At 37.6% G+C, this 22,300-nt stretch overlaps 1 protein-coding gene across 3 annotated transcripts in view; it reads left to right on the forward strand.

The window, feature by feature from the left end:
- Window positions 1–22,300, forward strand: part of CTNNA3 (catenin alpha 3) — a 1,497,017-nt gene that overhangs the window by 60,953 nt on the left and 1,413,764 nt on the right. For all 3 annotated transcript variants that reach the window (XM_028513307.2, XM_036026899.1, XM_036026898.1), the window contains exon 3: window positions 12,174–12,366. In XM_028513307.2, coding sequence (XP_028369108.1) covers window positions 12,174–12,366 — 193 coding nt within the window. The remainder of the gene's footprint in view (window positions 1–12,173; window positions 12,367–22,300) is intronic.

Here is a 22,300-nt window from a genome sequence, read left to right on the forward strand (position 1 = left end):
GATAACTTCCCCAATTAAATCAGAGTCTCTACTAGTACTTTTTAAACCCTCACATGAGGATATGTTTACTGATCTGACAGAGATAGGAAAGGAGAAAGAGTGAAAGCGAGAGAGAGAGAGAGAGAGAGAGAGAGAGAGAGAGAGAGAGAGAGAGAAACATTGATGTGAGAAACATCCATTGGTTGCCTCCCGCATTTGCCCTGACTGGGGATTGAACCCTCAATCTAGGTGTGTGCTCTGACTGGGAATCAAACCCTCAACCTTTTGGTGCATGGGGTGACACTCCAACCAACTGAGCCACCCTGCCAAGGCTAGAAATATATATATTTTTAACCAATTTCTCATTTGCCCCAAGAATCCTTGCTGGTGGCACTTGTGGCTATGGCATTTACCCTGAGAAAACCAACCTTACCCTGAAAGTTTGCCACAAAATATCTCACTTTTATTATTTTTGCATCACTCTATTATATTGATAGTCTTTGGAAGCAAATGACATCATTCTATTTATAGCATTCTGTATTTAGTAGTGGTATTTCCATTTACTTTTTTTTTTCAAAACAGGAAGTGGGTTAAAAAGCCTTCCAGGTGATTCTATTGTACAGCCACTGAAGCTGGACCTTGCTGTCACCAAAGTGTTGTTCAAGAACTGGCATGAGGCTCATTTGGAAACATCTAAAAAATGCACACCCTCAGGCCCAAGGCCCAACCCCAGACCCACAGAATCAAGAATCTATGATGTAGTCAGATCCCAGGCGATTTGTGTCACATTAATGTTGAAGAAGCACAGGTATAGAAGACTATAAATTTCAACTTTTAATTTGCAGCCTTGTGTAGCCAGAGTTGAAAACCATTGCCTGTTACCTACCTGCAGGTGCTTGAGTGGTGAAATCACCAGGGATTTTTAAACTCTGATACATATACAAGTGAGTCCTTGAAGGGGGTGCCCAAGTGTGATTGTCCTGTTGAGTGGGACCCATGCATTTCTTTTGAAGAGGTTCTGCCTCTCCCACACCCTGGCTCAGGTGTAGCCAGCCCCACTTCCTTCCCTCTCCAAGCCTGTGGTCAGTCTTACATCAATTGATTCTGTTCTTCCCAGAAACAGCTTTGGGGTACCAGGAAGCATGACCTGAGAAATCAACCCATTTTCAAGAGCTAGTGTTTCTCCTTTAGGGTGTTTGAAACCAGGGCACAGTTTGTTATAATCTACACATAATTTTTAACTCTGGGAAAGTTACTTAACCTTGTTATAAATGAATTTGGAGATATATGGCATCTCAGTACTGAATGCTCTACAAGTAAGGCTTAACAAATGTGGTTTGTGATTTATAGGCAAGATTTTTTTATTTAGGGACCAATCTGCATTCTTAACTCTGATTTACAAGATACTGTATTTCTTCAATTTAGACACATTTTCCCACATTCTCCACCTTACATTTTTTTAACATTTCTGAAATTAGGATGCATCTTGCAATGGATATGAACATTTTTTTATCCTCACCTGAGGACATTTTTCTTCATTGCTTTCTAGAGAGAGGGAGGGGGGAGAGAGAAAAGAGAGAGAGAAAGAGAGAGAGGGAGAGAAAGAAATATCAGTGTGAAAGAGAAACATCGATTAGTTGCCTTCTCATACATGCCCTGACTGGGGTATGCGCCCCCACCCTGGGGTATGCACCCCTACCAGGGATCAACCCACAACCTGGGTATGGGCACCAACTGGGAATCAAACATGCAACCCTTTCGTGTACGGACAACACTCCAACCAGCTCGTCCACACGGCAGATATGAACATTTAATGTAGTTTTTCTTTTGATTCTCGTAGGGAATCACAAATTTATCCATAGTATACTTCAGCTGCTTTATCTTCCATATGTGATCTGATCCTCTTCATAAGCTTCTACCCTCTGGAGATGGAGATAAATGTTTTTTTTTTTTTTTATTTCAGCCAATGAGATTGGTAAACTGGTGTGATTTGGCAATGTAAATAATTGCTTTTGGTAAATAGTCTTTTTACATAAAATGATCAGAAACATGTAGTAAGGGGTATTGCTTATATGACCTCATGAGGATGGATGGAAGATAGGTCTTTTGGATTTGTGTGGTGACCTTTGGGCACTTGGTCTGGGATGCTCTCTGGACTGGTGATCTTTGAGGGGTGACCAGTCCCTTGCATGGCATTTTATGGGTACATCTCTGCATTTCTTAATACAGTGTACACCTGACAAAATTTAAAGACTTCTTTTTCTCAGCTTGGTTAGGTCTATGTTTCTCTCAGGATGCCTTAGTCTCACTTTGGCCCTTGATGGTGCTTTGGATCCCAAAGTTCCAGCTATTATATGTCCTTTGTTACATGCCAGGCATTGTCTGTTCACCTTGCAGCCGCTGCTACAGGATCACCTTACTCTTCGTGAAGGTGGGCTTAGGACAGGCCTACTAGTCTTCAACGGTCACATTTTTAAAAAATAAATCTGTATTTTATTTATTTTAGAGAGAGGAGAAGGGAAGGAGAAAGAGAGGGGGAGAAACATCAATGTGTGGCTGCCCCTCGTGCATCCTCAATTGAGGAACTGGCCCGAAACCCAGGCATGTAACCTGACTGGGAATCAAACCAGTCACCGTTTAATTTGCAGTCCTGTTCTCAATCCACTGAGCTACAACAGCCAGGGCTCAACACTCACATTTTGATTGGCTTTTAGAATGACTAGGATGGTCTGAGTCTTATCCATGCCTCAGGGGAACCAAGAGTGGTTTGGGTCCTGGCTGGGTGGTTCATTTGGTTGGAGTGTTGTCCCATACACCAAAAAGTTGCAGGTTTGATTCCCAGTATGGACACATACCTAGGTTGCAGGTTCATACCCAACACTCCCTGGTTGGGGTGTGTATGGGAGACAACCAAACTATGTTCTTCCCTTCTTCTCTCTCTAAAATCAATAAAACATATCTCTGGGTGAGGATTAAAAAAAGTGATGTGGGGAAAGCTAAGCTGGCCTTTTTCCTACCTAATTTCCCTGAGATGCCAAGGTTATACTGTGACCACCCCAAAATTTGTTCAAGGAAGCTCATGAAGCAATTTTTTATAGTGTATCAAAGACAAATGGAACCAAAGTCCCTCTGCTTTCAGTGTTTTCTCTCAGTTATGCTAAAACAGATTCCTAATTTAGGTGAAGCTCAGGGAGGAGAAATAAGGACACGTATCTTGTCTTTCTTACCTGCCAGCCTCTTTTTCCAGTAGTCTATTGGGGCCAAGTGAGGTGCACTTCCTTACATTTTTTCCTATCTGATCAGATCTTTTTCATAAAACTCTATGATCCAGTCTAGCAGATAGAACCTCTGCTAAATGGGATTTAAAGGAATCTAGATGATGACTTTTTCTTTTTATAATGGCTTTCATAACTATTTTTGCTTAGGACTTGAAGAAAACCAGCTTTGAAATTCAAGGATGATTAGTGGTATGTTTGTGTTTCAAAGTTGACTCTCTCCTTCCCTGGGATAATAGGTCTCATGGCTCAGTCATGGATATAGAAAGTTAAATATTGCCAAATACCATCTATTTTTATCTTCTAAAAAGATAGTTAAATGGATGGTATATGTTATAACTAATGGTGTTTTAGACTTAAGGGACTAATGATACTATCCTGATGTCTTGAAGGAAGAACTTAAGGGCATCAAAGGTCAACCATTGGACAAAAGGATTAAAAATGGTGGCTGATTTATAATTTTCACCAGCAAATGAGGCAAAAATGCCTTTGCTGACTTAGAGACAATTCTGACAAATGAGGTGAACACAACCTAATTGATTTTCAAGTGAGCTCAACATTTAACTCACTAATGGATTGTATTCAAAACATATTTGTGTTGCTATAAGATCTTGACCATAGCGCCCTACAAATCTAATCACTAGCAATGGTCTTTTTTTGCTTACGTCTCTTATCTCTTATTCATGATCTTGAGCAAGTGATTGTGGACATCAATAATAATGAGTTTTGTGTTAGAAGAGAAAAACATCGGATGACCTAAGGTAGATGGGAAAATGGAATATGGCAACAGATAGTGGGAGTCAAAGGCAGATAAAGCTTTATAGACTTGTGTTGACAAAGGGTACTGGCAACATTTATTTAATTTTATAGTTGTTAGGGCTATAAATGATTATTAAACAAAGCTGAAACACAGAATTAGTGGTCATCACCATATCCCACCACCAATCACTGTTGAAAGTGGAATTCTGGGCTGGATGGAACAAGGGATTATGTGATCATGTCTAAACTACTACATGTGAGGTCAACTCATTCTTTATTTTAGGACTAGTTTTGCCCTGATTGGATTTTTTAATTCTTTGTTTCCTTCAAGAAGTCAATGTTTATTGATGGAAAAGAATTGTCTTTTCTCTTTTTCTTTTTAAGCATTTCTTTGAATCAGTACTCTATTACTCTATTATAAATAATTGATTATTGATTCACCAGAATCATTAATGCTTGGTTTAGGTATAAGTAGCGGCATGAATATAATTTTTCCTTTGTTTGTTTAATTCAGTATTTTAATAGCTTTTCATTGCATTTTTGGAAAAATTTGTAGAGAAGGAGACTGTATAATTAATATTGCATTTTTTCACTAAAGACTGAATTTGACTCTGAATTTTTGCTCTGTATAAAACAAGCATAAATAATAGTTACATTTGAGATGGCAAAAGCCATATATCCTAGAATGAATAGGTTTATGGTTGGGTTTCCTGAAAAATACTACCTCTAAATGTTGGGATGCCTAAAGCTCAGTCCTGTAAGTTCTCTAGCTGTACTTTGTTTTTAGGAGATCTCATACAGTCTCATGATTTTACAAAAACACATACTGTTCTCAGATATCTTTGACATTTTAAAAGACTATGCAAATGACTAAAATGAAAATCTAAGCTATAAGAAACATATCTCCAACATTAACCTCTCTCAATTCCAGAATTGTATACTAGTCTCTAACTTAGCAACTCTAATAGGATAATTTAACATGCTTAAAGCCCAACTCTTGACTCCTCTCCCTCATATCTCCTTAAGTAAATGTTACCTCCATACACCCAGCTGCTCAGGCCAGATGCCATAGAATCATTCTTGACTCCCTGTTTCTTTCATAACTCCTATCCAATCTGTCAGCAAACTCTGTTGCCTCATTTCAGAATTACCAGAATTCTGTCACTTCTCACCAACTCCACCACTGCTTGTCCCTTGGAACAAGCCAGTCTGGTCTCTACTTGGGCTACTGAAACAGCCTCTTAACTGCATTTCATTTTTCTATTTCTCACCCTTCTACCTCATCTCTGCCCAATCACCAATCTATTGTCTCAGAGCAGCCAGAACGATCCTTTTAAATTTTAGGTCAGATCATGTTACTTTCCTGTTCTGAAACCTGCAATGGCTTCCAGTCACAAGAATAGAATTGAGAGGGGTGATGGTGATTGACAAGGCCTGCGCAGTTTGGTGCCTTGATACCAGCCTGACTTCATCGCTCATGCTCTCTTCTCATTCTGCAGTAGGCATGCTGGCCTTCCTGCTTCTTTTGGGAACGTACCCATCAAACTCCTCTTTTGGAGACTTTGCACTTGTTTCCTTTGTTTGGAGTATTTTCCACCAGATATTCAAATATCTTACTCCTACTTCCTTGTGGTTTTTGTTACCCAATTAGAAACACCTTCTCTGACACCAAATCTAAACTAGCCCTTCTCCATCATTCATCTGTTTCCTTACCCTTCTTTACTTTCTTCATAGCGCACATTAATGTCCACTATTGTGTTATATAACTACTTATGTGTGTTGTTATTCTCTGTCTCCCCTCTGTAGAATGAGGCTCACTGCCATATCCTTCTGGTACAGTGCAGGTGCACCATCTATATTTGTTGAATAAGTGAATGGTGGAGTCCAGTATTGTTTTTTTTGTTTGTTTCTGACTGGTAAGTAGCTAAATAAAAACTGGAAGAAACTAATATTTGTAACTAGTCTCAGCATGTGGTCTTTTCCTAGTTGTGTTTTAGTTCCTATTTTTTCCAGGAATAAGTATATTTCCTAGATTAGAATGTTTTAGCTACAGCTATTTATTTGTTTGAGGTGTAAATCTTTGCTCATTATGCCATCTGTATGGCCCTGAGGGCTGGTAGAGTTGGGGAGGGATCTACATGTGCTTTGTTATTGTCCCTCAATAGCTCCATGGAATAGCTCAGGTTAGCAGTTGTTGTTAATCTAATATAAAAGCAAAACCCTAAATTGTAGTAAAAAAGTGATGGATTTAAAAAAATATTCCTGTGTCATTTGTGGTGAGGATTGTTATGGGTTCAATTGTGGCTCCCCTTTCCCATTCATGTATGGAAGCCCCCAGTACCTCAGCATGTGAATGCATTTCAAAATAAGACCTTTAAAGAGGTAACTGACTTAAAATGGAGTCTTATGTTGGACCCTTAATCCAAAATGAATGGTGTCTTTATGAGAGGAGATTAGGGTGGAGAGAGATGTCAGGGATGTCGCAACAGATTAAAGACCACATCAGAATGAGAAGGTGGCTTTCTGCAAACCAGTGAGAGAAGTCCTGCTGATACCTTGATCTCGGACTTCTAGCCTCCAAAACTGTGAGATAATAAATTTGGGTGATTTAAGCCACCCACTCTGTGGTACTTTATGGCAGCTATAATATATGGTTTAAAAAAATGAAAATCAGTAATAAAAATTGTATGCCTACTCCTTTTAGTTATGGTTTAAAAATGAACTATGTAATCTTTTTTCAAACATATAAACATTTCAAATAAAGATTTCAAAGTAATATAAATACATACTTAATTTTAGATCACTTTGAACTGATCAGACCTTAAATAAACTATCTGAGTGTAGACTTGTTTCCTTTTGAAAAAACCACCAGGTTCTGTTAGTAAAATTAAATTTTAATTTTGGCATAACTGCCAGCTCTGTTTGTAACTGTATAAATCAGTCAACATTGTTGTTTTTTTAGTTTAAGGTTTCTAAAATCTAGAGTTTTATTCATCTTCTCATTAAGTCAACCACTATTTATTTATTATTTATAGTATGCTAGCTCTGGGTTTTCAGGATTAGTCAAGCCCCTGATTTTATGGAGTTCTTGATAAAGCTGGGGAGGCAGTATGTTAACAGCTAATTACAAAACTCTACTGAGTGGTGTGAGAAGTACACATAAGGGCTGTAAGGGGAGAAAGTTGTTTCAGGTCAAGGTTGCCAAACATTTCCTGTTCTGGGCCTAACAAGTAGTTTGTGGTCAAACTCTGAATGGAAGATGAGAGTGAAAATTTAGTCAGAAGTGAGATTGTAAATTGCCTCATAAACCATCTTCAGATTTTATTTGTAGGTAGCACAGAGCTATTGGAGGGCTTTAAGCTGTGCAAAGGTGTCACATTAGCATTGCAGAGAGATGGCTCTAATGGGAGCGTGGGGTGGGTGTGGAGACATAGGAGAGTCAGCATTGATGCATACACTTTCTGTAATAATACAGTGGGGGATGGGTCTGAGATTGAGGCTTCATGAGGCCCCCTGTTTCTGTGGCATGGAGCATGGCTTGGAGGGAATATAGGGCAATAACCCAGAAAGCAACCATGAGAAGCAAAGGCTGTGGGCTGGAGAGGAACTGACAGCACAAAGAACAAGACAAAAAACCTGCACAGGAAGATGAGAGAAGAAGGTGCCCTGGGACCTCTGGGTTTCTGCCTCAGGTTACATACATCTGTACCTGAGGCAAGAAACACAGACAGAGGAGAAGAAGGTTGGTGAAAGAAGGCTTCCACTTTGGGCACCCAGTATGGAAATGTCTGTTGCCTGTTGAATTAAATATTAACCCTTTCATTGGCCTCTGACACTTCTTATCTAAGCTATAGCCTCCTTCCTAACCTTATTTCTTACCTGAATTCCTGTTTTTATTCCACAGTTTGCCAGACTTGACTATGTGCTACTGTCAGACAAAAATAATTTCCATCTCTGTCCCTTGTGCACCGTTCAGTTCACCTGGCTCACCTTCTCATCAGACTCTCCTGCCAGAAAACTATTTGTCCTTAAAGGCTGTTCTAGGAAGCCCTCCTTAATCCTTGTGAATGTTTCCAGTCTCTTTAGGGCTTTCTTTATGCTTGAAAGTGTAGGCTGTTATCATTTTGCCTTTTCTATCACAGCTAGTTATATCTCTCTTCCCCTACTGGAGTGTACTCATCTTTGTTTTCTAAATGTATGGAGTATTGTTTTTGAACATATGTGCTTGATAAATGGTTATTGGTGTGAGATGAACTAAAAGAAGACTGTAGTTGGTTTGGGGGGAGTGTTGAAGTTAACTGAGGGGTATGCATTCGCTGGGTTTCCCACACTTCACTCTTCCCTAGTACTTTTGTTAATATAATAGGTTGTTTTTGGTAGGAAATAAGAACAGCTGAAATTCTCAATGACTTGAAGGGACCTCCCCCCATGCAAAATTAGATAAAAACTTTAATTTTAAAAGGATCCCTAGTTTTACTTATCCATAGACAATTTTATTTTCCTACCCTTTAAATTTCTTTCAGAACTCTGTTTGAAGTTTTAGCTAAATAATGTTGCTTAAATGTCTTATATTTTATTTCACCCATTAAAATTAACTCAAAGTGAAAGTAGCCCCGAAGGCTCCTGTGAGCTGCTGGGGGAATGGTTAAAATTCAAAGTGTTTCAGCTAATAAACAAGAGGAGAGATGGCTGTTAACATGGAGTTTTTATACTAATAATGATAGTGGACATAATGAAAGAATTAGATTGGGAAAGAACATGGTTATAGAATATAAACATGTTACCCAAATTGGCACTAGAGAAGACTTTCCATGAAGCTGGCTTTAGCATAATGCCACATATGAAAGTCAGTCACAACCTCACACCATATCCTGCAGTGCTCCTGTCCTGCGCCAAGGTCACTGTGCATGACGGTTGATGCCTTGGCTCACTAAGCATATCAGTTTAATCCTTTGTATCTTTGGAGCATGTAGAGAAGCACACCTGGATGAGGAGAGATGAGAAAACCCTTTTTTTTTTAGAGAGATACTCTGACTTTTAATATATAACTATTATGTATTGTTAAATATATACCTGGTTTTGTGGAATTTTCAACATGCAAAATTAAGAAAGTAGGGAATTTCTTATTTTCATAGTTCTTGAAACCTCTAATTTAGGACCGTTTCAGTGAGAAACTCATTCCTGAATTGATGAGGAAGGCGTGTCTGTAGCCTAGAACAGATTTAAAGACTGAGGACAAGTGAGTAAACCCAAGTTCTTTAAGAGCTGCAAGCCCAGTGTTGAAGATTTTCCTTATGAGAGGGCCCCTAAGGTCCGAGAGAGAGGGGAGGGGGAAGGTTGTGCATCAGCGACAAAAAGAAGGGTTAGCAAGACGTGGGCTTGGACCCTGCATGGAATCATCTTTGCTGTAAAATCTAACTAAAGTTTTTGTGTTCTTATAAAATCGTAACTGCTTTTATACTGACAAAGAAATAACTTGAATAACTTGAAAGCTAACTTTTCTGAATGCTGGTATTCCTTCCAGAGATGGGAGACTTTCTGTTAACACATGCACCCCACAACCCTTGGTGAGAATCACACAGTGAGTGGCAGTCACTGATAGGAGTCTTAGATCCTGTCTGGAGGTGAGTGGGGTTAAAAAAATGGTTTGGCTTTGTTTGCCAACCCCCACCAGATTCACCAAACCATGTTTACTTTTGAAATGGATCAATGAAAACATCACTTGACTTTAGTTTAATCAATAATAAATAACCATATTGGAGCACTTTAAAAGAAGACAGGCATAAGTGATTTATACAAGTGAATAACTTATAAGTTGCAATTGCATTTTTTGATGGAAGCACAGTGCTGTTATATAATGTTTTTTTTTTTTTCACATTTCTTCTCCAGCATTTATTATAAGGAGCAAAGCATTTCTGGAATGCTCATTTTAATTTCAAAGCTCAGGCTAGTCTATGGAAAACATTTGGGGCATGGAGGATCTGAACAATAATAGAGGAATGTTCAGTGGGAAGCATCATGAATTGTGGCACTTAAAATACATTTTGAAGAAACATTTTAGACAATGATACTTATTCTTCATTTTAAACAAGTTTTAAACTAGGTGCTACAATTTGTTTCAGTCTGGACAAGTGTCTTTTCACTCTTGATATATGAATTAGACTGACAACAGTAAGTTATTTGCCTTTTGGGGTATGTGAAAACCCATGTAATAAACCAGGCTTATTATCATCTTTATATAATGCATGATAGGGACACGTGGCCATATTTGGCTGCTTTTAAAGCATGTGGAATGTGCTTTGTTAACTGCCTTTATCACAGTCAGAACAGGAAACCCCAAGGGCAAGATAAGGTTAGACCCAGAGAGGACACCTTTGACAAGGATCCCATAGCAGATTTTCTGTATTGATGTGGAGAGTGAACTAGAAAATACACATTAAGTGCCAACCAATGTTTGTGCCATGTTATGCATTTTACAAAACATTTTACATTATTTAACCTTCTCATAGTCTTATAGGATAATGAGATTGTTCTCATTTTCCAAGAGAGCAAACAAAGGCTTGCTGCGAGGCATTCCACTCTCAGTTATGAACACAGGGATACAGCAAGTTAGAATAAAACAGAGGGTATGTTGGGCAGGGGGCGGGGAATAGAAGGGCAGACAAAAATTACTCTTATCCACATATTTCCTTATAGCTTGTAAGTTCTTTCTTAGTTCCTAACTAAAAAACTGGGTTTAGATATCCAAATAAACAAATGTTTAATGCTCCATAAACAAGCAAAATCTCAAAGGCTGCAGAGCAGGAAGGAATATGTATGTATGTTGTTAATGAAGTGGTGAATGACTGTTATTAGCCTTGGCTATTTAATATCATGCAAGAGTCTAGTTTTCAATGGGAATTTCAGGTCTTTTTTTTAAAGTACTGGATTCAAGTTTTTGTTTCTTCCTCTATGATGGTGACCTTCAAGCTTTGCACATGGAAATATTAAACCAAATTTTGTTATTGAGCTCCAAGGTTTAATTAAGAAATGGATGTGTTTTTCACAATGTAACTTGGTATGAGATTTTGTTTCAAATATATGAGATGCTTAATTTCTGTCTCCAATAATGCTCTTATGAGTTTATTCTTATTTTAAACATTTTCAAAAGTATTAAGTGTTCATTATTAACATATTTAGGCAATGCAAGATACTGTATAGAAATTAAAAAGTCCCTCTTTTCAACTACAGCACTCATTAATCCATTGATACAATATTTATTGAGCATCTACTTTGTGCATTGCTTTGGGTGCTGGAGAACAAAATGTTACCTGTTTTCACAGACTTTGCATTTTAGTATGGGAAGTATGCCATAAATATGTAACAAGTGAAAAATATCAGGCTCTATAAGTGTTTTGAAGAACTAGAAAGTAGGGTCAGGGGATGAGTGGTGGGGAAGGGGATGGGGATAGGGATGAGGTGGTCAGGAAGGCCTCTTGATAGGGGACTTTGAGTGAGAACTGTTTGCCTGAGGGGCCAGCTGAATTATGACACTGTGTGGAGACAGAGGGGTACATAGGGCCAGAAATGTAGGTTACGGTAAGGATTTGCATTTTGTTCTACTAAGGTAGCCACTGCTTTATGTTTTAGAGTATTTCACATCACTCTAATATGAGTAACCTATATTTTCAGCCTAAGTAGGCTAGTACTTACTGACTTAATTATAATTATTTTTTGCCTCTCTCTTAATATAAATTGCTGGCTACAAAGTGATATAAATTTTATTTTATAATTATTTGATATTTTTGAGATATATACTTTTTCATTTTCTTAATTTTGACTGCCTTATAAGGGTTTTGTATTCTTTTTCCATATGAAGTTTCTGTAATTAAAATAGCACACAGATACACATACATTGTTCCAATAGTATAACTTGATGTGATTCAATCTCTAGGGCCCTTCCTCCTTCCCTCCCTTCTCACCTACCATTAATCGGGAACTCTGTGGTAGCTGACAATACTGCTCTTGGTGCCTTCACTTTTGGGGATGTACTGCTCTGTGTTTCTATGATACACTTCTTGTTTCTCAGATACATTTCCTTATGTTCTGGGCTATGATATCCCAGATCTGTGTTCTCCTCACAATTTGTCTAATGAGTGACTCATATTTTTCCAATTTTAGGTTACTACACTTGTAAATTGTCCCCAGAATCCTTCTAACAGGAAAAAGGGATGTTCAAAAAGAGCCAGAGTTCTTCTAGCTTCTGTGGAAGAAGCAACTTGGAATTTATTAGACAAGGGAGAGAAGATCGCCCAGGAAGCCACAGTTTTAAAGGAAGAGCTTACCGCCACACTTAAGGAAGTTCGCAAAGAAAGTGAGTACTCTAGTCCTGGTCAGGAGCAAACTGCATACCTTGGGGTGTTAGTTACTGGATGAGATTTGTGAGTGTTTCACTTTTTTTCTGACCGAGCTTATTAGTTTTTTGCAGAGTTCTGAGGAGCTGCCTGTGGGAGCCAGAGTGGCTCATTAAACAGCTCTAAGGCTTAGAAACCCAGTCTTGGTTCTTCCCTTTAGTTGCTCAGCTCCTCCAGGCAACTTCTTCCCTCACCATGTCACAGTTTATCTATAATAAACAAAGAGAAGGATATATTTTTGGTCATAGAATATAATGAAAAATGACCAATGGAGCTGAAGAAGATTTATTTTCCATACATACATAAATTATAAAGTTTCATGTAAACAGTTGGAGATAGAAGTTTCTACCTCTGAAGTACATTTTTAAAATTTTTCTGAAGGTTTAGATTTCCTAAACTTGAAAAAATGATTTGCACACACTCTGCATAACTTATGTTGCTGCTGTGTTAATATTATCTAATAAAAGATATCATAAATAAAGGTACCATTTTCTGATATCTTTACTTATGAGAGTGTAATAGTTTTCTAATGAATGTAAGTCTCATGTGCAGGCTATTTAAAAAAACACTGAATATTCGTTGGTCAATAGAATGATTTTCTATATCAGCTTGCTGCAAGAAACTATTTTGAGAGAATACAGAACTTAAATTTTTCTGTTCCACTTTGTAATAGAGACTTTGGATGTTCAAATATTGCTTTCTTCCTACCCCCCAACACTAATTTTAAGAAATGCAGGAGTTTTTTCTAATTAAATAATGAAAATGAATAGCTATAATAAATTTTAGGTCTAATACAGATGGATTATTTGTTATATACTTTACATGTGATTTATATTTTCTAGGGATTCTTTGGACAATATGTAGAAAACATAATGTCCAAGGTAACGTGAATGAATTCATCATTCCTCCCTGCTGCCTCAGGACTACCTTTCTCCCATCTTTGGTGCCCTGATATTATCAACCACTTAGTCACCAAGTCAATGTAGACTCTTTGTTCTCATTCCATCCTCTCTTCCTGTTAGTCTTTTAAGTTCAACAAATTCTATCTCCTTTTGCCTCTCAGGTTTGTTCTCTCTTCTCCATTTCTATTGTTGCCTCCCAAATTCAGGATTACTGCTTTAGTCTTGTCCCATACCAAAGCAAAGATACCTTTTTTTTTTTTTTTTAAATGTTAATTTCATATGGTTCAACTCAACACTTCTTTTTTTTTTTTTTTAAGATTTTATTTGTTTATTTTTAGAGGGGAAGGGAGGGAGATAGACAGAGAGAGGGAGAAACATCAATGTGCGGTTGCTGGGGGTTATGGCCTACAACCCAGGAATGTACCCTGGCTGGGAATCGAACCTGGGACACTTTGGTTCCCAGTTCGCGCTCAATCCACTGAGCTATGCCAGCCAGGGCAAAGATACCTTTTTTTAAAAAATGAAAATATACTCATTTTACTTCCTTGCTTAAAATCCATTTTAGTAGCTTTTGAAGGATTAGGGGTCTGTCTGGATACAGTGGAAACTTTTAAACCTAGCTCCCACAGCATTTAATAATTTGGCTTCTACCACTCTCTCTCTTCTCATTTCCTGATTCTGTCCGCCCTCAAGCTTTCTTCCAAACAGGTACTCTCAGTATCTGGAACAATCCAGGTTGCTTTATGTCTCTGTTACCAGAGCCATTCCCTTCGCCTGGAGTGCTCTTCTCATTCAGCCAGTTCTCACTCAGCAGCAAAGCTCAGCCTGAGTCATCTTTTCTGGGAATTGTTTACTTGATACTGATTTTGATGCCCCTCTTCTGTGTCCTGAGAGATTCTGAGCATTTCTCTTTCAGAGGACTTATCACACCATACACCAAACATTGATTTAATTGTTCACTAATCTAGACTCTTAATTCCTTGAGGGTGGCAAGTACCACATTTTTTTTTTTTATTTTTGACATATAACAGATACCTGATAAATGTTATAAGTAAAACACTGATGTACCATTTTGTCACTTTATATTATAAAATTTCACAATGGTTTTTATGTTTCTGTTATGAGAAAGTACTCTCCTAGCTATAGTTTCATTGCTGAGTCTTTAGTTTGGCATACGAACCCTATTCTGGTATTGTTCCTTTCAGAAAATGGGATCTACTTGATAGCATAGTTTCCATAAACTATCTAGTAATAAGTATGTAAGACACTGGTCATTCTTAGAGGGGAACAATAATTACAATAATTGTCATTAAATGATATTTCTTAAAAAAGTCAGTCAACATTTTTAGCTTACTAGAAGAAATTATTTTAAAGAGAATTTCTTAAGTCTGTTTAGATTTTGATTATGCAGTATATCCCTCACTATGTTCTATTATAATGTATGGCCTATGCTGTATACACAACAAATACACTTGGTTAAGGATCACCAAGTGCTTTACTTTCTGATTCTTTTTTGACAAATTGCCAAATTGAGCCATGGCCACTTGGGTGTGGGGGGAAAGCAGCAAAAGTGCAAATGGCTGTGGAATCTGGGGACTGGCCAATGTTCACCCTATAGAAAACTGGGTGAGCACAGCTCCCAAAATCTTGGAAGGGCTTTTAGCTCGCTGGTGGAGTGGAGGTATCAGGAGAGCGAATTCTGATCCAAGCAACACTGTCTGATACTACAAATGTATTTCAAAAAGTTTTTGGTGCTTTTTTTTAAAAAAAAGACTTCATTCAGTGTCAAAATGTGAAGCCCTAATGTAGAGAAAACAGGAAGTTTAAAGTATTTGGAAAAGTGAAAAAAGTATTGGAAGTAGAGGATATGTATATACATCGTCAGTAAATATATATATTTACTGATTTATTTTCAAGAAGAATTTTGAGAGTAATTTAGAAAATTTCTTCTAATGAAGATGTAGTGTAATTTATGTAGTTTACTACAAAATTATATTTTGTTCTGTTCTACTACATTTAGTGGCTTTACTTAGAAACTTGAAGTGAAAAATAATGTGGAAATTTGGTTACCTAAAGAACTTGACTGGGGAAGTTGGGACCTGGAAAATATTGAGGGGGGGCGGTGGTGGTGAAAGGAAGGATGTAACTGTAGAGATGCAGCAAAGGGGATCCATGTAGTGGTTATTTATAGTCACATGTGATCTTATAGTTTATCCCTGTACTTAACATCTATGCAATGGCAAAGTATTAAATCTAGTATTTTGTTTAAATAGTTTTAGAATATTCACATAACAATCTAGGAATTAGCTAAGAATTATTTCTAATGCCTGGATTACATGTTTTTACTATAGCATATAGTATGTTATTTTTGTTTAGACTCTACTCCCCTACGATCTATAGACATTGCTTCTAAATCACCTAATTGGTTGTAATTAAGGTTTTTGAATGATTCATTGAGAATAACATATATACAGAGAAATGCATACATTATTGTGAGCAACTCAATACAGTTTCACATGGTGAAACACTAATGTAACCTCCACCCAGGTAAAGAAACAGAATACTGCTGGAACCCTAGAAGCACCCCTTGCACCTCCTACCTTCCCGTCAAAGGTGGCCATTATCCTGTTTTTTTTTTTTCTCTTCTTGAACTTTATGTGAGGTCATATAGTATGTTATTTCTTCATCTGGCTTCTTTTGCTCATTGTTATTTTTGTGAATCTCACTGTATTCATTAATTTCATTGATTAATATTTACTTATTCATTATACTGTTGATGGACATATGAGTTGTTTGCTCAATGTTATTGTAGTGAATATCACTACATTCATTTCATTGATTGATATTATTTATGCATTGTACTGTTGATGGACCTATGAGTTGTTTCCAGTTTTTGGCTTTAATGAACATTGCGCTATCTACATATTCATGCATTACTTTTAGGAAATTGCTAATCGTAAGGTATAGACTCAGATTTAATACATATTACCAAACAGTTTTCCAAAGTGGATTTCCCAATTGATGCTCTTATCAGTAAAGTAGAACAATTCCAGTTGCCCTACATTCTTACTAAGTTGGTGTTAATTAGGGTCATTATTTTAAATTCAAGTGTATGTAGTGGTATTTCATTGTAGCTTTAATCTGTATTTCTTGGATGATTTTATATGATCTAGATATGAGTCCTTTGTTAAGTATAGATTAAAAACATGTGCCTTTTATTATATTAAGCATTTTTGATATTCAGAAGTAACTTGAATACATTCTAGTTAATGGTTTTATTTTATTGATGGAGATTTTCTTATTAAAATCCTTTGCTTACTATAAAGTCAAGAAGATATTCTCTAATGTTATCATCTAGAGACTTTTTGTTTTACTTTTATAATCTATATGGAAATACATTTTATGATTGGTATGAGTTTTAGGGATCATGATTCATTTTTTATATGTAAATTCAGTTGATCTGGTATCATATGGATGCATATGGAAGTTTAATTGCCTCAGTATCATGTATTGAAAAAAAAAACACCTAACAATATCCTTCCTTCCTTCCTTCCTTCCTTCCTTCCTTCCTTCGTCCCTCCCTCCCTCCCTCCCTCGCTTCCATCCTCTCCCTCTTTCTTTTGTTTAAATTATATTTTATTGATTCTGATATTACACTCATCCTGATGTTTCCCCCTTTTCTCCCTCTTCACCAGGCACCCCCACCTCTCTCAGGCAATCCCCCACTGTTGTTCATGTCCATGGGTCATGCATATAAGTTCTTTGGCTGCTTCATTTCCTATACTGTACTTCACATCCCCATGGCCATACTGTAACTACATATTTGTACTTCTTAATCCCTCACCTCTTCACCCATTCCTCCACATCCCCCTCCCATCTGGCAACCATCAAAATGCTCTCTGTATCCATGATTCTCTCTGTTTTCTTGTTTTCTTAGTTTGTTTTTTAGATTCAATTCTTGATAGATATGTATTTTTTGCCATTTTATTGTTAATATTTTTATCTTCTTTTTCTTAAACAATTCTCTTTAACTTCATATAATTCTGATTGGGTGATGATGAACTCCTTTAGTTTTTTCTTGTATGAGACGCTCTTTATCTGCCCTACAGCTCTAAATGTTAGCTTTGCTGGGTAGAGCAGTCTTGGCTCTAGGTCCCTGCTTTTCATGACTTTGAATATTTCTTCCTAATTCCTTCTAGCCTGCAAAGTTTCTTTTGAGAAATCAGCTGACAATCTTATGGGAACTCACCTGTAGGTAACAAACTTCTTTTCTCTTGCTGCTTTTATGATTCTTTATTTTTACCCTTTGTCATTTTAATTATGATGTGTCTTGGAGTGGGCCTCTTTGCATCCAGCATGTTTGGGACTCTATGAGCTTCCTGGACTTGCATGCCTATTTCCTTCACAAAATTAGGGAAGTTTTCTTTCATTATTTTTTTCAACTGGATTTCCAATTTCTCACCCTTTGTCTTCTCCTTCTGGCATCCCTATGATGCTAATTTTGTACCTCCTAAAGTTGTCCCAGAGCCTGCTTATACTTTACTCATTTTTTTGTGTGTGTTTTTTTTCTTGTTGTTCTGATTGGAGGGTTTTTGTTTCCTCATGTTCCACATCACTGATTTGATTCTTGGCTTCATCCACTCTACTGTTGTTTCCCTGTAAACTGGTCTTTATTTTAATTAGTGTATTCTTCATATCTGACTGGACTTTTTTTTATGCTATTGAGGGATCACTAAGTTCCTTGAGAATCCTTATAACCAGTGGTTTGAACTCTGCATCTGATAGATTACTTATCTCAATTTTGTTTAGTTCTCTTCTGGAAATTTGATCTATTTTTCCTTTTGTCCATGTTTCTTTGTCTCCTCATTTTGGCAGCCTCCCTGTGTTTGCTTCTATGTATTAGGTAGAGATGCTTTGACTCTATGTCTTGGTAGTGTGGCCTAATATGGTAGGTGTCCTATAGGGTCCAGTGGCACAGACTCCCCTAACAAGGTGCACCCTTTGTGTGGGTGAGTATACCCTCTTATTGTAGTTGAGCCTTGGTTGCTGTTGGCAGATCAATGGGAAGGGTTTACTGAGGTCAGTCAGTCACAAGGATTGACTATGACCACTTACCACCAATGTCTGCCCTTCATGGAGAATCAGCTGTGCACAGGCAGGGTAGTGGTGCTCCAACATGGCTGTAGCTGTCCACTGGCTGTGCTGGTCCTGGGGTTTCCTGGGTGGTGCATGCAAGCCAAGGTCAGCCCTCACCTGTGTTTTTCCCTGGGGCCACTCTGCCTAAGCTATAAAGCAATCTGAGATGGCTGCTACTTGTGCTGGGCTTAGAGATTTCCAGATGAAGCTAAGCTGTGAATCGAGGCTGGCTGCTGCTAGTTCCAGGCCTGGGGCCACTTAGCAAAGGGTATGGGGGCTGGGGGCTCCCTGAGGTAAGTTGTTGCTTGTTTGAGAGGATTTAGGACATTATGAAGCATGAGTCAAGACCAGCCATTCATATGGAAAAACAGCTTGAGTGGGGCTGTAAGTTGTGTGGGGCAGAGTCTCTGGGGATCTCCAGGGTGGGGCAAACAGTGTTAGCCAGGTTGATGTAGCCTGCTGGCTCTATGGTTCTGTAGGGGGAGAGTTCAGAAAATGTAATGGCCTCTGCTCACCTTTCTGTCTGGGAGAAAACTGTCCCCTAGCTCTTGCCGTGATCCCAGACACCTCAGTTTCTCTCTATATGCCACTGAGGCCTTTTGAGCTGCTACCCTGGTGCTGGAACACAGAGGGAGTGAGTCTGAGTAGGTGAGTCTGTGTGCAGGTTTTTAAGAGGAACTGCTTGGGACTCCAGAATTTTCTTCCAACAACTCAATCCCCGCTGGATTTTGCAGCCAGAAGTTATGGAGACTTATCTTCCTGACATAGGAACCCTGAGTTGGGGGCACTGTGTGGGGCTGTGACTCCTTGCTCCTGACATATCCCTCCCAAACTTTTATCCATCACACACATATGTGGGACCAACCTGTTCTGCTCCTCACACTAGTCTCATTGTATCTGATTTCTTTAGTTCTATAGTTGTCAGACTTCCATTCAACTTGATTTCTGCCAGTTCTGAGTGATGGTTATTCTATGTTTTAGTTGTAATTTTGATGTGGTTGTGTGAGAAGGTGAGCCATGTTTACCTATGCTGCCATCTTGACCGGAAGTAGCCTGATAAGTACCTTTATGATAGTATGTTAAAGAGGCTGTGTAAACACACATGAAAGAGCAATGAATGGTGTTTCTAAACTCCTTCATTTTATTATTAAATAGGGTAGCTGAATCTTTCCTATGTTATTACAGATAAGTATTTATATAATTTAAAGAAAGATGTGGTCTTTGCCTATATACCTTTTCTTAGAGACTTCCATTTTTTCCATTTTCTTTAAAAAAATTTAAATATTTATTAGCATGGTTTTATGGGCCATGCTGTGTTCTTTGTACTAGGCTCCTGGAAGTGAACAAGCAGACAATGCTTGTTCTCATGGAGCTGACTGACATTTTAAGACTGGTAATAAATAAGTAAACAGAGTTGCTTTTAATATTTAAAGGGTATCATATTCTTTTGCCTTGGAACATTTAAAAATAATATTAATAGTTTTCTCACACAAGTGTTAACTACTTTATTAATGATTACACATCTTTAGATTCCTGGTAAAATAAAATAAATATAGAAGTATGGGTTCTTTAATGTATAAAGGGATGATTAATTTGAGATTTCAAGAGTGTTCAGAGAAAGATTAAGATTCAACTCTTTTTGTATGCTGTCCAGACAAGCCAATATGCCTACACAGGTGGAAGACGGCACTAATGAAGCCCCCATATATTGTACTTTGGTATGGGTTATCTGTATCTGGAATGTGCAGTCTAACACTAGTAGTCTTAGGAGTTCTGCCTACCAGAGCCAGCAACTGGAAACATGTACCATATAGGCTTCTTATTCATGTACGTCATGTGGGACAGGAATTGCAAATTTGTTGGAATCCTGCTGCTGTTAAAATACTTCCTGATTTATTTTTAGTTTTGAGCCTCCACCAAGGCTACCATGAGCCAGTTGGAGGGCTAGGAAGATTAACAAGGAGCTTTTGAATTCATCGGGGCCTTCTAACTATAGCTCTTCTTCCCAAATATGGGGTTGTAGTATATTATACTAAAAGAAATGCTGTGGTATCTATCTACTAATGCAGGAGCCTCCCAACTCCATATTTGTAAAGCTTAGTGCATGCAGCAGCAGCAGCAGCTGACAACTTACCCCAGTTTTCATGGCTTATGAGTATTTCTAGAAGGGCAGATGATGTGGCTAGTAGCTAGGACACTGTTTGCTTCCCTGGTGAGAAGTAAACTTTCATATATAAAAAGAACACATTTCTCATGTGCCTAATACATGTATTCAAGGTATTATTAAAATTTGTTCCTCTTTCTGCATTTCTGTAGTTTTCCTTCTTCATCATTTGCAAGACCTTAGGTTTACAGGCCTTTTTTCCTCTGAAGGATTTAGGAATCAAGACTTACTTTCATCCATATTAGTCAGAGAAAACCATTACTTCTAGAAACGATTATTCCTGGAAAATGGTATTTTGGAAGCATAATTAATCTTCCTATCAGTATACTTGGGTACTTAAACAAGAAATGCCATTATAGAATTTCCAATGTTGAACCTTTAAAATGTTACCTATTGCCTCCCTGATTATTCAATGCATTTTCATTTGGTACAAGAAAATAAATTGTGTCTAAGGGAGAAAAGAGATTTAAAATGTTTACTGGTGTCCCTTTTGGATCATCTATATTGAAAGATCTTTTTGAAACTCAGCTGTATTGAACATTTATTTATAAAAAATATAGCAGTTCATTTTTAATTAACCATCCCTAAGTAGCAGATCAGCTCTCTCTGCTCTGCTCAACAGTTCAGTTAGGACTTGGATAAAATGTCTGGTATTTACCACCAATTGTTCACAGCGTATATATGGTTCAAAGGCAATAGCTGATGCCTCGTTATTTCCATCCATTGCTATATTGATGTTATATGTATTTAACTATAGTTTATCTCAAGAGTGTTCTTATATAAGCATGAAGTCACAAATAAAATAATCTTTGCAGCCAAATACAGTGTACTCAGGAGATGTAGTTCATCCTTCATTTGAAAGGGGATGATAAACTCTTGTTTTAATACATTTTAACATGCACACATGGTGCCTTGTAGCTGGCAGAATGTTTATGAAAACACTTTCAGTGAAGACTGATGGGCTAATTAGCCACATTGCTTGTAAACTACTAACTGCTGGAACACACTGAACATGGCATCCCTTAGTGTTCACTTGGTGTATCTGCAGGTGGCTTTTCTTATGGTACATGTGATAAACTCAGCAAATTCTTGTGTCACCCGTCTTGTGTTGTGTGGGCAGTACTTAAGGTACGTGTGCAGTCATCTCAATTTCAGTCACTTGATGTGCTGGACCTATGCCATATAGAAAAAATAACTTGAGAAATAACAGTAATGTTCAATTTTGAAAGTACAAGACATTCTGTAAGTCGCATACATTTATTTTGATTTTAATTCAAAGACAGGAACAAAGATTTAATGAATGTTAACAGATTGATTTGTAAATGGTCAGTTCTAGAAACTAAAATGTCACCTCAAATCTCAGCTGGTAAAGAGTCTGGAATCAAATGTGTGATTACTGTATTAACCATGGCTTGGCTGTCCTGCTGAGCTATAGAGATGGCACACCATGTTGTAGCCATTTCATAAATGTGTGCAAAAGTAACAGAGTATGCTTAATGAAGACAAGTGATCTCAAGTTTATGCTCACAGAAGATAGATGCGAACATTATTGTTCATTGCGTGTTCTAGAGTTCATTAAGAGGCCGGCCATTTCTCAGGGTCAGGAATAAGAATCTTTAGAATTTTTGTCCTGGACTCTTTTTAAATCTCTCATTAGTTTCAAAGGAAGTTGTGTTCTTTTAATATTAATCT

Source organism: Phyllostomus discolor, chromosome 5 (assembly GCF_004126475.2).
Source record: "Phyllostomus discolor isolate MPI-MPIP mPhyDis1 chromosome 5, mPhyDis1.pri.v3, whole genome shotgun sequence".
NCBI classification, from domain to species: Eukaryota; Metazoa; Chordata; class Mammalia; order Chiroptera; family Phyllostomidae; genus Phyllostomus; species Phyllostomus discolor.